Below are 16,822 nucleotides of genomic sequence, written 5' to 3' on the forward strand. Positions count from 1 at the left end.
ACACACCAAACCAGCTGTGGGTTCTGAGTCGGTTTCACGCTGACTAGCTGTGCAGTGTGACCTCAGACAAGTCATGTTATGTTTCTGAATGTCTTCATCAGTACAAGAGGGTAATACTATTTATACAGGTTTATTTATAGAATTAAATCAGGTAACCTCTGTAAAGCTCCCAGTGTCTGGCATTTCGGTGGCCTTCGGTAAAGCTTAACTCCTAGATTATTCCTTTCAAAATAGTGATTTGCCCTACTTGAAGGCATTGCGGGAAGATAATGGTAAAAATTAAATGTAATAGACAAACTCTCAGTAATGACCCACCTGTACCCTTTCCAACCAATGGGCATTTACTGAGCACCCACTTTCTGGGTAACAGGCCTGGTATCCAGTGCTGGAACAGTGGAGGGGAGCTCAGAGTTTCAGAGCTGAAAAGTCAGCCCCAGGAGGGCAGTGACTTCTTGTTGGCCACTGTATTCCCAGCCCTTAGAATGGGCCAGGCACATAGTAGGTGCTCAGTATTTGTTGAATGAATGAATGAATGAATGAATGAATGAATGAATGAAAGAAAAATACAATCCAGCGGGCCTCTGACTCTTTTTTTAAAAGTTGAGCCAAGTCCCTTGACCTCTCTGAGCTGGTGTGTGTCCCCATCAGTGAAGCTAGAGATGTTTAAGTCATCTCGAGGTCCTGCCGAGCAGGATTAATAGAGCAATAATATTAATAATAGCTACAATCATAACGTGGAGCACTGCTATGGAGGGAATAACATGTTACGTCCACGTTATGGAAGAGGAAACTGAGACACAGAGAAGCATGGAAGGCTCCTGGAGAAGGGGGGGTTTCAAGATGTTTTGGAAGAAAAACTGGGGATCAGACGGAGTAGCAGAGAAGAGGATCCACGACCCAGAGGAAAAGGCCTTATCTGGCGCCGTCGCGCGGCGCTGTCTGCGGACGTTGTAGGAGGGACGAACGCAGCCCGGAACCCGCCCAATCCAGCCTCCGGCGTCTCCATAGCAACAACCTCTGCACATGCGCCACGAGCACCGGCGCCGGAGCTGCCAGCACAGGCAGAAGCCGGACGCAGGCGGGGCGGAAGCGGGCCTGGCGGGCTGGGGCGATGGGCGCGCGGGTGGGCGTTTAAAGGGGCCTTCGGCACCCGGGTTGTTTCGCCGCCGGGAATGCTGACGGTGAGGGCTAGGTAGCCCCGGGAGTTGGGATCTAGAAGGTAGAGGAGAAGCAGGGCTGTCTGACCCCCGGAGGTGACAAGGGGAGAGGGGCTGGGTAAATACCTTCGCTAGGCAGTAATGGGATGACTATCCCCAGGGAGCACTGCGGAGGAGAGAGGCAACTGAGGGACTGCACTTTCTGGTACCCACCGGGAGAGTCAGCAGTTAAGAGGGATCACAGGCCCGGCCTGGTACGGTCACCCCCCTTCCCACTCTCTGGTCTCAGCATTCTGCCACTTCCCTACCCCGTCGCGGTGCCCAGCCATGGCCAGACCTCCCGTGCCCGGTTCAGTGGTTGTCCCAAACTGGCACGAAAGTGCTGAGGGCAAGGAGTACCTGGCTTGCATTCTGCGCAAGAACCGCCGGCGGGTGTTTGGTAAGTGCCTCCCCCTTTCCTCCAGCCCGCCATTTGTCTCTCCCTGCCAGTGTCACCTGTTGCTCTCTGAAGAGAGCAGAGAGGCAGGGCAGTGAGGGCCTGCTGCAGTCTTCAGCAGTCTTCAGCCTGGGGGGCTGAAAGCCCTACCTCTGGGACCCCCCACCCCTAAGTCTCCTTAGAGCTAATTCCCTCGTCAGAGCCAGGAACATGGAAACAGCAGAAACCCTGCCAGCAACCACTGTCACCAGAGTTGCAGTTGATTGAGCTCTCCGCTGCTGCTAGGCCCTCTGTTGGGCACGTTACACAGTGCACGCCCATTTAACCTCTCAACAGCACATGGTACAGACTTGGCTAATATCACACCCTAATAGAGGTGAGCCTCTTCCATGTCCTGCTGTCTCTAGGATGAGACACTGGTGTTCCCCATCACTGAACTGCCTGGGTGAGTCAGTTCAGTGAAACTGACTCACCCAGGCAGGGCCCGGCTGACAGGCCGGCAAAGGTGCCTGGAATCAGCTGTGGAGTACAGTTCTGGGCAGAAGAAGCAAGGTGCCAGAAAGCTTAAGACCAGAGAGTGAGATAGCTAGAATCAAAATTTGTGAATAAGTCAACTGTTTGTTTTTTTAAAAAAAATTACACTAGATTCGGCCGGGCGCAGTGGCTCAAGCCTGTAATCCCAGCACTTTGGGAGGCCGAGACGGGCGGATCACGAGGTCAGGAGATCGAGACCATCCTGGCTAACACAGTGAAACCCCGTCTCTACTAAAAAACACAAAAAACTAGCTGGGCGAGGTGGCGAGCGCCTGTAGTCCCAGCTACTCGGGAGGCTGAGGCAGGAGAATGGTGTGAACCCAGGAGGCGGAGCTTGCAGTGAGCTGAGATCCGGCCACTGCACTCCAGCCTGGGCAAGACAGCCAGACTCTGCCTCAAAAAAAAAAAAAAAAAATTACACTAGATTCAAAATACGACCCTCAGGCCTGTAATCCCAGCACTTTGGGAGGCCAAGGTGGGCAGATCACCTGAGGTCAGGAGTTCAAGACCAGCCTGGCCAACATAGCAAAACCCTGTCTTTACTAAAAATACAAAAATTAGCCGGGCATGGTGGTGCGCATCTATAATCCCAGCTACTCGGGAGGCTGAGGCAGGAGAATCACTTGAACCCAGGAGGCGGAGGTTGCAGTGACCCTAGGTCCAGCCATTGCATTCTAGCCTGGGCGACAAAAGCGAAACTCCATTTCAAAAGGAAAAAAAAAAAAAAAAACCTCAATTATGGCCCCTGTCCCTTTAATCCCATGATGGCTGGTAACACTGTAGTTAGGGTCACACATACCCAGGTAAGTGACCCAGGCTCCACCACTGCTAGCTGTATGACTGGGGATAAGTGAACTCTAGCCTCAAGTCCCACTTCTGTAAAATGGGGATAATCACAGTATTTATCCCATAGAGGTCCTGGGGAAATTCATAAAGAGTGTGTTTGTAACATACTAAGCAAGGTCTGGCATACAGTGGGTGTTCACTGAAGGTTGGTTGTTATTGTATTTTTTTTGCATGTAGTTGTGTTGAGTGCAAGAGAATTGAGTGAAGGTCGAGCTGATTTTCTGGGGACATCATAGAATCCACTGACCATATTATCTATGCCACAGATAGGATCAAACAGCCATAACTTAGAGGAATGGCAGTGATGGCTTTTAATTTTTGTGTTTTTACTTTAACCACAGACATTTCGGTTTTTTCTTTTTTTTTAACGGCTGGGTTTATGCACCCGAATGTATCATTCAGTGGTTGTCATGCAGGCCCCACAAGAAACGTTGAGAGCAGCTAGTAAATAAATATCAACAGACTGACTATAATCACTTAGGCCAGTCTCTTTGTATCCCAGACTTCTGTGAAATTGGGTTGAGTATTAAGAGCCACAGATGGGGCTGGGCGCGGTGTCTCACACCTGTAATCCCAGCACTTTGGAAGGCCGAGGCAGGCAGATCACCTGAGGTTGGGAGTTCGAGATCTGCCTGACCAACACGGAGAAACCCCCTGGCTACAAAATTAGCCGGGCATGGTGGTGCATGCCTGTAATCCCAGTTACTCGGGAGGCTGAGGCAGGAGAATCACTTGAACCCAGGAGGCTGAAGTTGCAGTGAGCTAAGATCATGCCATTGCACTCCAACCTGGGCAACAAGAGCGAAACTCCATCTCAAAAAAAAAAAAAAAAAAAAAAGGAACCACAGATGGTTGGTTAGCCCTGAAGAAACTATTAGAAACGAGGTTGTCCTTGGCTGCGTGTGGTGGCTCATGCCTATAGTCCCAGCACTTTTGGAAGCCAAGGTGGGAGGATTGCTTGAACCCAGGAGCTCAAGACCAGCCTGAGCAACACAGTGAGACCCCATCCCTATTAAAAATAGAAGGTAAAGAAAAAAAGTAAAAATAAATGAGATTGTCCAGCCCAGGATCTGATGGGGCAAGTGCAGGATTTACCCCTGTCTTAGTTCATTTTATGCTGCTATAACAGAGTACCACACTCTGAGTTATTTATTTATTTATATTTTTTCGAGACAAAGTTTCGCTCTGTCGCCCAGGCTGGAGTGCAGTGGTGTGATCTTGGCTTAGCAACTTTCACCTCCCAGGTTCAAGCAATTCTCCTGCCTCAGCCTCCCAAGAAGCTGGGATTATAGGCACACATCACCACACCCAGCTAATTTTTTGTATTTTTTTTGGAGAGATGGAGTTTCACCATGTTGGCCAGGCTGGTCTCAAACTCCTGACCTCAGGTGATGCGCCCGCCTTGGCCTCCCAAAGTGGTGGGATTACAGGTGTGAGTCACTGCGCCTGGCCTCCTCCGGGTAATTTATAATGAACAGAAGTTTATTTAGCTCATGGTTCTGGAGGCTGGGAAGTCTAAGAACATGGCAGTGGCATCTAGAAAGGGCCTTCATGCTGTGTCATCCCATGGGCAGACAGCAAGACCGCAAGAGGCACCCAAATTGGGCTTTTATAACAAACCCACTGCCCCAATGACAACATTAATCCATTTATGAGAGCAGAACACTCGATCACCTCATATTAGGCCCAACTTCCTAACACTGCTGCATTGGGGATTAAGTTTCCAACACATGAACTTTGGGGGACACCTTCAAACCACAACACCCTTCGACCCTCCCTGGCTCCCTTTTTGCCCTAGGGCTGCTTGAGCGGCCAGTGCTGCCACCACCTGTGTCCATCGACACTGCCAGCTACAAGATCTTTGTGTCTGGGAAGAGTGGTGTGGGCAAGACGGCGCTGGTGGCCAAGCTGGCTGGCCTGGAGGTGCCTGTGGTGCACCACGAGACCACCGGTGAGTGGGACCTCAATCCTTTGCTCATCCTGGGAGGCCCTCCTTGGGGGTGGAGGCAAGAACCTGGCCCCGGACCACACAAGCCAGGGTTGATACCCAGCTCCACCTCTTACCTTGGAAAGTCACTTCACCTCTCTGAGCCTACATGGGCTCCTTGGTCCCAAAGGAATAATGGTACCTACCCCACAGGGTTGTTGTGTGGTTGCCAACAGAGGTAGTGGTGGTAACATGCCTAGCATCAAGCTATGCTCAAGGCAGACGTTCAGGAAATGCTAATCTTGCTTTCTTGTTTCTCACCACTGGAGGCTGATTGTTCCACCATGTTGAAACATCTCCCAGTGCCCTGGGCCCTTTGGGTCTCCCTGGACATAGAAACGAAACTGCTTTGCCATAGCTAGGGCTGCATCTTCCTGGTACACCAGAGTCTCCTCCAGGGCTGGTCTCTGTTTCTCCCATCAGCGAATTCTCCTGGGTCAAGGACTGGGCTGCCCTCATCAAAATGGGGACCCATCAGGGCAGGGATGTATCTCTTCTTCCTATTCCTTCCTGGCCCCCTATTCCTCCACCCCCACCTCTCCCATGCTGAATGGCTGACCCTGGCTCCCCCTCAGGCATCCAGACTACCGTGGTATTTTGGCCAGCCAAGCTGCAGGCCAGCGGCCGTGTCGTCATGTTTCGTTTTGAGTTCTGGGACTGTGGAGAGTCTGCACTCAAAAAGTTCGATCATATGCTCCCGGTGAGCAGGCATGTGGGCGTGGGTGGGCTCTGCCAGGGGCTAGTTGGGTAGTAGTGAGCTCAAGGCACTGCTCAGAGATCTGAGCTGGCACTGGAGACTGAGTCCCAGCCCATGCTTGTCCTAGGACCAGCCGCTCCGTGCCCTGGGCCTCAGTTTCCCAATCTGTGAAAGGAGGGATTATTCCTGATTCTTCTCAGGGCCCTGCAGTTGATGGGAGGTGATATGGTTATATGCCTCTCCATCACCAGGCTTGCATGGAGAACACAGATGCCTTCCTCTTCCTCTTCTCCTTCACTGACCGTGCCTCCTTTGAAGACCTCCCTGGACAGCTGACCCGCATAGCAGGTGAGGCCCCTGGTGTCGTCAGGATAGTCATCGGCTCCAAGTATCCTTTGGATACCCTCAGCAAGTCACGGAGCAAGGGGGTCAGGGGCCCAGCCTCTGCCCAGGCATGGAATTCAGCACCTGGGCTTTTACTTAGAGGGTACAGCATGGCTACCCCAGCTCCTGGGTGTGGGCTCCAGGGAGGAAGGAGAGGCAGGGTCTGATGGGGGGCTGTGCAGAGGCAGCCAGCCAGGCTCCTTGACCCTCCTCCAGATTTGACCAGTACATGCACACAGACGTGCCTGAGCGGGACCTCATAGCCTTTCGGCAGGCCTGGGAGCTGCCCCTGCTACGGGTGAAGAGTGTGCCAGGGCGGCGGCTGGCTGATGGGCGCACGCTGGACGGGCGGGCTGGGCTGGCTGATGTTGCCCACGTACTCAACGGCCTTGCTGAGCAGCTGTGGCACCAGGACCAGGTGGCAGCTGGCCTGCTTCCCAACCCCCCAGAGAGTGCTCCTGAATGAATAACGAGTGGGTGCTTGTGATCCCACCCCCAACCCTCAGGTCTCGACATAGGGCCTGAGGCTGAGGCAGGAACATGGGTCCCCTCTGGAGGACTAGCCAGCATGACCTGATACGGAGGATGTGGCCAGAGAGGGCCCGCCCCCGAGCAGCGCTTTCCTTGCAGAATTCATGGCAGGGAGGTGGGGAACAAGGCCCTGAGCTCGAACATCTTCCACGGCCTTTCCCCCGTTGGCAGCACCCGTGGAGGGTGACTGGAAGAAGGGGTGCCTCTCAAGTGACTTCAATCAAGAGCCTTTATTGGTTGAGGTGACACCATTTGTTGTAACAGATAAACTCCGAAATCCCAGTGCTGTACTCCATGTGTTCGTTCTTGCGTAGGCCTTAGCTAGGAAGGAGGTGACAGTGGGCGTGGGGCTCTGCTCCAGGCGCTCCTACAGAGACCCAGCCCCAGAGAACCTGTCCAGCTGCCCTAGGGCATCAGCACCCAGTTAGCAGCCAGGGAGTGAATGCAGGCGGGAGGTGGCCCCCAGCTTTCTGTGGACCAGGCCCAGGGTGGCACCTCATTCTGCCCACATTCCAGAGACCAGCACCCAGCAGTCATGTAGTCATGTGGCGCTGCGGGGGAGGCTGGGACATGGAGTCCACCTGTGAGTCCAGGAGTCAAGCCCGTCGCTCTGCAGGGCCTTTCTTTTTCTTTCTTTCTTTTTTTTTTTTCGGAGTCTTGCTCTGTGGCACAGGTTGGAGTACAGTGGTGTGATCTCAGCTCACTGCAACCTACACCTCCTGGTTTCAAGCGATTCTCCTACCTCAGCCTCCCGAGTAGCTGGGATTACAGTCGCCAACCACCATGCCCAGCTAATTTTTGTATTTTTAGTAGAGATGGGGTCTCACTATGTTGGCCAGGCTGGTCTCAAACTCCTGACCTCAAATAATCAGCCCACCACAGCCTCCCAAAGTGCTGGGATTACAGGCACGAGCCACCATGCCTGGCCTGCAATGCCTTTCTTGATCATGAAGCTGTCAGACCAGGCTTAGGATAGGAGTCCTGGCAGCCCAGGGGCACCCGAAAGCAGCACCATGCAGGGTCAAGCACCATCCCAGTGGGGGTCAGAGTGTGAGCTGGCCTGAGAGGCAGCTCTGTCCCATGGGAGGCCATCAAGGACAGGAGCCGGGAGGGGAGTGAGTAGGCCCAGCCTTGTGTCTTGGCCCTGCCCCATAAGTCAGAGACACTGGTGAAAGTAGGCTAAGGAGGATGAGGGGAAGGCCCCAGGGAAAGGGGCCTTTATACGATCCCCTCCAATGAGCCCCTGCCCAGCCCCATAGATGAACCCCTGGGCTGAGGCCGGGCCTGCGTCTGGCTCAAAGCAGAGTGTCCCCAAAGCCAGCTGACTCTTGGAACTCTGCAGCTCTGCCCAGGCCCCACTCACACAGTATGACCTGTGCTCACACACACCTGCGCTAGGACGAAAGCACTTTCCACGCCCTGCCTGCTGGCACACACAGGAGGTCCAGACTCACCTGTCCTGATGCCTGCACCCAAGCACACTGCTCACATGCCCATCCACACTGCCAGCCTGTCCTCCCTGGGTACTGCCACCTACGTTTGTCAACCCTTCCAGGGTCTGGGCCAGAGGAAGGACTGATTCCAGCACCTTCTCACCGCTGACTAAGGCTTAGAGCTCAGCCCCTGCACTTATCCCACACCCCAAGAAGGAATGTCCCTGGACGGGACCCCAGCCTCAGAGCCTGCTCCCACTCCTGCAGCCCTCAGTCCTGCTTCCAGGTGGATCTATCCACGTCCCCCTCTGTCCTTAACTCCAGGAGATCTTAGCTCACCTGGGCAGCAATGGAGTGGAGGGTAGGGCCCAGAAGGCAGCCCCAGGCCTGACTGTGGGCCTCCAGCTACAGGCATTTGTGCTTAGGAACCACCTACCCCACATCCCAGCCGGTCATCTCTGGGCATAAACTGCCCGCCCCCCACCCCCGGAAAGGAGGCTTCCTGTCCCTCTTGGGCACCAGCTCAGCCAAAAGCCACAAAGCTGTCTGGAGCATAACCTGATCCCCCCTCCCCGCCCCGCATGGCGAGGCAGGGCAGTCTCCTCCTGGCTGGCACTGCTCTGGTCAGAGAATTGACCCCTCATCCACCTTTACACCAAACAAGAGGTGTCTCCCTGGGTGAGGACAAAGTGGGGAGGGCAACAGGGCTGGGGCTTAGAGCCCCTCCACCAGCCATCCAGGGCTGCCTTCTCAGCTCCTCCCAGCGCAGCCCCGGTGCCACTTTAGTATTTAGTAGGCCACCCCCGGGGTCTCCATCACCACAGTGCAGAACTGGAAGCCACAATGCTTTGAATAGTCGACGCCCGTGCCTCCTGGGAGGTCTCTGGGCAGCCCTGTGGAGAGTGGGTGAGAGGAGAGTGTGTTCTCACATGCACATGTTCAGGCTGATGGCATGGGACTGTGACCTGTCTGGTCACACAGGGCCTCAAACTCCAAGGAGCCCCACACCTGGTTTAATGCTCTGCCATTGCCCTCTTGCTGATGCCCTTCTTATTTTTTTAGAGACAGGGTCTTGCTGTGTCGCCCAGGCTGGAGTGCAGTGGCCCAATCATCACTCACTTCAGCCTCGAACTCTGAGAGAACTCCCCGTTTCTCCCCAGCCTCGGAAGTAGCTCCCACCATACCCAGCTAATGTTAAAACTTTTTTGAGAGACAGGGTCTCGCCATATTGCCCAGGCTGGTCTCAAACTTCTGGGCTTCACTGGGTACAGTGGCTCATGCCTGTAATCCCAGCACTTTAGGAGGCCAAGGTGGGCGGATCACCTGAGGTCGGGAGTTCAAGACCAACCTGGCAAACATGGTGAAACCTCGTCTCTACTAAAAATACAAAAATTAGCTGGGTGTGGTGGCAAGTGCCTGTAATCCTAGCTACTCAGGAGGCTGAGGCAGGAGAATCGCTTAAACCCAGGAAGCGGAGGTTGCAGTGAGCCAGGATTGCACCACTGCACTTCAGCCTGGGCAACAGAGTGAGACTCTGTCTCAAAAAAACAAAACAAAACAAACAACAAAAAATGAGTTGGAGGAGCGGGTTGGAGGCCCTTCCGCCTCTGGAACACTGGTGGGTGGGGAGAAGCAGGGGAGCTGGTGTTCAGCTCTATTCTATAAAGAAGGGGTGGATCCTGAGAGGCAAGGGGTGGGACTGAGGCCTTGTTAGGGGTGGTCCAGAAGGAGGTTGAAGGGGAAGTGCGTGACCTTGGAAGTCCTCTGTAATTCTCTTTTGCTCAGTTGACACATCTGTAAAATGGAGATAGCAGCACTCACTTATTTGAGTTATGAGAAGTAAATGCATGTGAAATGTTTAGCACGTGCCGGGCACCAAGTTAAGAGCCCAATAAATGTTGGCTGTTATCATCGTCCTTGTTATTACAGTAGCAGTGGCGGTTCTGGTCTGAGAGCAGGTGGAGGGGAGGAAGAAGCATCCCAGATCGCGCTAACAGCGCCTCTATTGTTACACTTCAGATTTAGTCAGGGGTGCGGGGAGGGACGGGTGGCCCAACTGGGCCAACTGAGAAGCTTCTGGCACCTGCAACTGTGCCCCATCCCCTCACCTTTACCCCTATGCCTGCTGCACCCAGGACAGCAATGACGCCACCGACAGGAACCGGGACGACAACTGCATCTCGCGCCCTGAGGCAGCATTTATGTCTTGGACTTTAGGAGTAACATTTTCCGAGACAGGAAAACCTACATTGGTGAGACTTGGGCCAGACAGGACTCTTGTCCCACCTCACCCACAAGGCCCGAGTGACCAGGCCACAGGCTCTCCCTTAAACCTCCTTTCCCCGCAGCGTCTCTTGTCTTTTTCTTGCAATGGGCAGTTCCTTCCTCGAATTAACCCTAATACCTTTTGCTACAAACTCAAATTTCCTTTAATTTTGGCCTTGGTACTAGGGACTGATGAACTCAGATCCTTTCCACCCAGATAAAAGTGGGGCCGGGCGCGGTGGCTCACGCCTGTAATCCCAGCACTTTGGGAGGCCGAGGCGGGCGGATCACGAGGTCAGGAAATCGAGACCATCTTGGCTAACACAGTGAAACCCCGTCTCTACTAAAAATACAAAAAATTAGCCGGGCGTGGTGATGCGCGCCTGTAGTCCCAGCTACTCGGAGGCTGAGGCAGGAGAGTGGCGTGAACCCAGGAGGCGGAGCTTGCAGTGAGCCGATATGGCGCCACTGTACTCCAGCCTGGGCGACAGAACGAGACTCTGTCTCAAAAAAAAAAAAAAAAAAAAGTGGGACAGAGCGGGAGTGGAGTCAGACCGCTCCTAACTGTCCGCCTGACCCCGCGATGGGACAGACTTCGTGCTCGCCTGGGAGGAGAAGCTGCGACTCCCGCGGCGGCGGGAGAGAGGCGACTCAGGCTGCGGCGATGGCGCAAGAATTTTCAGCGGGACCTGGAGGAGGTGAACGCAGAGCCGGCGGACTGAGTGTCCCGAGGCCGAGCGCAGACGCCCCTGGCCAGCTCTGAGACCAGCACAAGCGCCTTCAGCAGCTCATCTGTCAAATGGGTTTGGCCGTAGTGTCAGCCCTATGCAGGGGCTGTGACGATTACACGGACGAAGGGTGTAAAACGCTCAGGCCAGGGCCTGGCACATTGGAGGCGCCCAAGAAAGGGGCAAGATCAGTCACTATACGACGCGGCCCACCCGGCGTCTGTCTCCGCGTTTGAAAAACCAGGGTGTTCGTTTTCCTCATTTGAAATTTAAACGAGGAAACGCATGTCAAAGCGCTTTTGAAGGCAGAAAGGACCGACGCGAAAAATGGGACCTGGCCGGGCGCGGTGGCTCACGCCTGTAATCCCAGCACTTTGGGAGGCCAAGGCGGACGGATCACTTGAGGTCCGGAGTTCGAGACCAGCCTGGCCAATACAGTGAAACCCCTTCTCTACTAAAAATACAAAAATTAGCCGGGCGTGGTGGCGCATACCTGTAATCCCAGCTACTCGGGAGGCTGGGACAGGAGAATCGCTTGAATCCGGGAGGCGGAGATTGTGGTGAGCCGAGATCGCGCCACTGCACTCCAGCTTGGGCAACAGAGGGAGATTTTGTCTTAGGAAAAAAAAAAAAAAAGGGCTCTGTCACCTCCCGGGACCGTGAGGGGAGGGGCTTAGGGGTCTTTCCCTCTCCTCCTGGGAAAGCAGCCCAGGAGAGCAGCCCCGCGTAGCGCCGCATCCTTTGCCGAGCTGAGCGCGCCTGGGAGCCGCTGTGCTGCACCGAGGAACTGAGCCTGCGCGCGCCGCCGCAGGTGGAAGGGCGGGACGGGTCCTCCCGGGGCAGCGTCTCCTCAGGGGCCGTAACCCTATCCTTGACCCCAGGCCCGGCCCAACCGCGACTCTGAGGGCTCGGTGGGAGCCACAACGGCGCCTGCGCCTGCGCAACCCTCTGCAGCAGAAGGTGCCCAGCCGGCTGTAGGACTCGTGCGCCTTCCGCAGCTCGGAGCCGGGCAAATGAGACCGGGCGGCGCCTCGAGTGGGCGAGGTCTGTCCGCGGAGGGGCAGGAGCCAGTAGAAGCCTTAGCGTAGCCAAGGCTGATTTGCCCCTCCTCGGCGTGCCTCAGAGGCAACTCCCGCGTCACTCGCTTTAGGTCTCCGACTCGGTCCTTTCCGCAAACTGGAGCCCCGGCCCTGCCCACCATCCCTGATTCCCACCTGTTTAATCCGATCTGATGCTTACCTGACTGGAACACACGCAGCCCAGGCTGCGCTCTGTGGGCAGAAGAGCTCTCTGGCAATGGCAGCTGGCGTGTCTCACCTGCCTGTCTGCAACGGAGAGGCTCTGGACTGGTATTAGGTTTCAGATCGGGCGGAGGGCTGGGCTTCTGACCCCTGTTCCTCTCACAGATTCCTGGGCAGCGATTCCCATGACTCCTACTTCTCCTACATGTGGAGGCACTGAGTGGTGAGATGGCTGCTTGGGGCGAGTCCAGCTGGGACCTTAAGCGGGCAGTTGACACCAGGACTCCCCTGGCAAGTGGCAGAAATCCTGGCCCGCACAATCTCCGGGAAGAAGAAACATACAGAGATGGGCATCGCCCACCTGCTGGCAGAGGGCGTCTACACTGCAGCCTTCCCACAGCGTGAGGAAGAGATGTCCCAAGCTCAGATCTCTCCCAGTCCCAGCATGGCAGCAGTGGCTGGGGCATCTGGAGAGCACTCTCAGACCTCCCTGCAGCTCTCCCTCCTTTTGTCCTCCTGGGGCCCCTTTGAACTGCCTGGGTACCAGGTACCCGGTTCAGATCTCAACTCTCGCCAATTGCTGTACCCATACTGGGCTTGCTGGGGATACTGGCACAAGTACAAGCCCCTGGACTACGTATGAGAGTACTTTGGGGAGAAGGTGGTCATCCACTTTGCCTGGCTAGTTGAGTCTGGCCCTGGGGTGGGGTCTGGGAGTGGGGCTTGAGTGCAGAGATGGGGGTTCATGAGCTTTCTCTTACCCTTCAGGTTTCTACATGGCCTGTCTGCTGCCTGTCACTCTGGTGGGCACCCTGCTCTTTATCTCCGGCCTTGTCACCGTGGGGACCAACACACCAGTGTGGGTGGCTGCGGGAGGGTTGGGGGATGGGCTGGATGGGCCAGGTTGTCTGCCTGGTTGAGGATAGGCCCAGGATAGGCACCCTCTGCTCATAGAGAGGAGATCGGTGCCAGTGGGGGTGCCACTCTGTGATACCTGTGCCATGCGGAATATTTCCGGGATCTGCCCCATGGCCAAGGTGAGCCAGGGAAAGGGGAAAAAATAACAGGTAGGTATTTTGGACCCAACCTGAGTCTGGATGCTGGCCCTACCTTGTGCCCTCTCTCCCCTCCTCACAGCTGAGCTGCCTCTGACCACCCAGGAACTGTGTTCTTCAGTATCTTCATGTCCTTCTGGGCCATGGCCTTCCTGGAGCACTGGAAGCAGGGAGTGCCACCTTGGCCCACCACTGGGACTGCAGTGACTTCCAGGACCACGACGTGATGCCCAGCTCAGCCCTCCAGGCCACAACCACACTTCCCAGAGTTCTCAGAGGCCAGAAAGTGTACTGGGAAGAGCTCAGACTTTGGAGTCCAACATCCCGGGATCCAAATCTGGCTTCTCCTCACACTTTTCCTGGGTCACTTTCCACCCTCCCCTGACATCAGGATGCTACAGGCTTGGTGAGGTGAAACATTGGGAGTATTTATATAATAAGCTGGACCTTGGAAAGAAACCCTCCCCAGAACCGAGAAGGAGAAAACATTCCACCTACCCACCCACCCATCCAGCTACCTACCTGTCTATCCAAACATCTAATCATTGATCCTGAGTTCGCTTCTCCCTACCTCCCCTGCCACACCCCAGCTCTCCCCACTCCAGTCCAAGTCACTATTTCCTCTTTCCTGGACCACTGCAGTGACCTCCCAACAGGTCTCCTTGCCCCACTTAATTCATTCTCAGCTGCCAGTACGGCGACATTCTGTGTTACCTTCCTCAAAGCCTTCCAGGACAGTCTCATTTGAGACGTACCTGGGAAATCATCCAAACCCCTCACAGTGGCCTACAAGGCCCTGTGCCATCTGGCCTGTGTCTGGCTCTCCCCAACTGGCTCCACCAGATCCTTAAATAGGTCAAGTTCATTTCTACCCAGGAGCCTTGGCATTGGCTATATTGGCTATGCTCTGCCAGAATCCTCTTCCTTCAACTTTTTGTTGTTGTTGTTGTTGTTGTTTTTGAGATGGAGTCTCACCCTGTTGCCTAGGCTGGAGTGCAGTGGTGCAATCTCAGTTGACTGCAGCCTCTACCTCCCAGGTTCAAATTATTCTCCTGTCTCAGCCTCCCAAGTAGCTGGGATTACAGGTGTGTGCCACCACACCTGGCTGATTTTTGTATTTTTAGTAGAGATGGGGTTTCACCATGTTGTCCAGGTTCGTCTCGAACACCTGACCTCAGGCGATCTGCCTGGCTTAACCTCCCAAAGTGCTGGGATTACAGACAGACATGAGCCACCACGCCCAGTCCCTTCAGATTTTATATGGCCTACTCCTTGTCATTCAAGTCTCAAATGTTTCCTTCCTAGAGAGGTCTTCCCTGATCACTAATCTGGAGAGGCTCCCTGTCACGGTTTTAATTTAATCGCAGCATTCATCACTGTATTTTATGATTTATTTGTTTATTATCTGTCTTCTCCCACTGGCATGTGAGCTCCATAAGAGCAGAGACCTTGTGTGTGATGTTGGCTGCTGTACCCCCGTGCCCAGAATAGTCTCTAGCATATAGAAGATGCTCAATAAATGTTTGTTGAGTGAATCTGTGAATAATCTATCTTCTGCCTACCCATTTGTCCAGCCATCCATCACTTTATCCATTCAAAAGGGTTATAGGAAGATAGAAAACCAGAGAAGGTATTTTAACAGGGATAATTTAACATAAGGTATTGGTTAAACAGGTGCTGGGGGACTGAAAAAGCAGAAATGGAACACTGAGACAATGAAGTAAATGTCAATGGTACCCTTTGGATAGTGCAGTACACAACTCAGGTGACTCTCAAGAGTAGCCCTGGCCCAGGCACAGTGGCTCACACCTGTAATCCCAGCACTTTGGGTGGCTGAGGCAGGAGGATCACTTGAGCCCAGGAATTCAAGATCAGCCTCAGCAACACAGTGAGACTTTCCCTCTACTAAAAAATAAAAAATTAGCTGGGTGCAGTGGCATGCACCTGTAGTCCCAGCTACTCAGTAGGCTGAGGCAGGAGAATCACTTGGGGCCAGGAGTTTGGGGCTGCTATGAGCTATGATTGTGCCACCGCACTCCAGCCTGGGTGACACAGCAAGACCTTGTCTCTGAAAAATATATTAAAATTAAATTAAAATTAAAATTGACCATGCATGGTGGTTGATGCCTATAATCCCAGCACTTTGAGAGGCTGAAACAAGCAGATCACTTGAGGCTAGGAGTTTAAGACCAGCCTGACCAACTTGGCAAAACTCCATCTCTACTAAAAATACAAAAATTAGCCCCGGCCAGGCGCAGTGGCTCACGCCTGTAATCCCAGCACTTTGGGAGGCTGAGGCAGGTGGATCACGAGGTCAAGAGATTGAGACCAGCCTGACCAACACAGTGAAACCTCATCTCTATTAAAAATACAAAAATTAGCTGGGTGTGGTGGTGCACACCTGTAATCCCAGCTACTCGGGAGGCTGAGGCAGGAGAATTGTTTGAATCTGGGAGGGGGAGGTTGCAGTGTGCCAAGATCACGCCACTGTACTCCAGCCCAGGGGACAGAGTGAGACTGTCTCAGAAAAAAGAAAAGAAAAAGAGTGGCCCTGCCTTTGCACCCACTGTTTCCTCCCCAGAAAGCTTCTCTCCACTGTTCCTTTAGCACCTTTTCACCTTTTGGGTCATAGCTAAAGTGTCATTTCTTCAGAGTGACCATCCATGAAAAAGATTTCCTTCATAGGATATATATATCTTCCCCAGTTTGTTCACTATGGTATGTTCAGTATCTATTGCACAGTGGTATACAGTTAATAGTTATTGACTAAACTAATAAATTTGTCCATTTATCCACCCATCTACCCATCCCACTCATCCACCCATCCCACTCATCCTTTCATCCATTTTTCCCCATGTTCATCAACCATCCCACCAGACTTTTATCTGCTCACCCACGTAGCCATCCGTCCATCCCTCCACCCACCTGCCTACCTACCCACTTTCTTGTGAATAAACTATAGAGATTTACTGAGTGCTTGCCCAGTTTACCCGCCCATTTGTCAGCCTACTGCCTGCTCACTCATCAGTCTATGTAGCCCTTTTCCACATGTCCACCCATTTGCTGTTTACTTCTTCGTCTACCCACCCATCCATGTAGCCATCCATCCACAGGCTTTTAACCATGCCCTGGGGGAAAAGGCCCTGCAAAACCAAAAATGGATTAGAACCCATTCCTGTACTTCCAGAGCGCCCTCTGCAGTCATGAAAAGGTGGGGGGCTTCCCCTATCCTAGGATCATGCCACCAGCCTCTTGGCCCTAGGATGCACACTTCTGTTGCCCCTTGTGATAGGAGTGCCCACATCTAGAGTTTGCTGCCCTGGCCCTGCAGATGATCCAGAACCCAGTGACAGATTTGAAGGAGCTCTACTTTCCACCCCACAGCTGCCTTTCCCACCTACTCACCAGCTCTGCAGCCATCCTCACTGTGGTGAGGGGACACTGAGCCTTTGCTCTAGAAGGACTGGCCCCTCTAGGGTGGGTGGACTGGAACACTGGCAGTCCACTCTCCAGCTCTGACAGCCCTCT

At 53.9% G+C, this 16,822-nt stretch overlaps 1 protein-coding gene and 1 long non-coding RNA gene across 3 annotated transcripts; one reads left to right on the forward strand and one right to left on the reverse strand.

Moving 5' to 3' along the window:
• The first annotated feature begins 1,039 nt into the window (after positions 1-1,039).
• On the forward strand, positions 1,040-6,854 carry CPLANE2 (ciliogenesis and planar polarity effector complex subunit 2). Of its 2 annotated transcripts, none has more exons than XM_007980374.3 (6): positions 1,040-1,219; positions 1,318-1,596; positions 4,772-4,924; positions 5,536-5,660; positions 5,909-6,045; positions 6,258-6,854. In XM_007980374.3, exons 2-6 carry the CDS (start codon positions 1,485-1,487, stop codon positions 6,505-6,507), a joined length of 777 nt encoding a protein of 258 aa, XP_007978565.2. In that variant the 5' UTR covers positions 1,040-1,219; positions 1,318-1,484; the 3' UTR covers positions 6,508-6,854. The 2 variants fall into 2 exon arrangements, with proteins under 2 accessions (XP_007978565.2, XP_007978566.2); XM_007980375.3 differs by having other exon boundaries at positions 1,040-1,181.
• A 2,660-nt stretch (positions 6,855-9,514) lies between these two features.
• On the reverse strand, positions 9,515-13,356 carry LOC140709291 (uncharacterized). The gene is made up of 3 exons (XR_012089774.1): positions 12,238-13,356; positions 11,492-11,613; positions 9,515-9,799 (listed from the first exon to the last, which is right to left on the reverse strand). It is a non-coding gene; the product is annotated as an uncharacterized lncRNA (long non-coding RNA).
• Between the last annotated feature and the right edge of the window lie 3,466 nt (positions 13,357-16,822).

Source organism: Chlorocebus sabaeus, chromosome 20, assembly GCF_047675955.1.
Source record: "Chlorocebus sabaeus isolate Y175 chromosome 20, mChlSab1.0.hap1, whole genome shotgun sequence".
In the NCBI taxonomy this organism is placed as follows: Eukaryota; Metazoa; Chordata; class Mammalia; order Primates; family Cercopithecidae; genus Chlorocebus; species Chlorocebus sabaeus.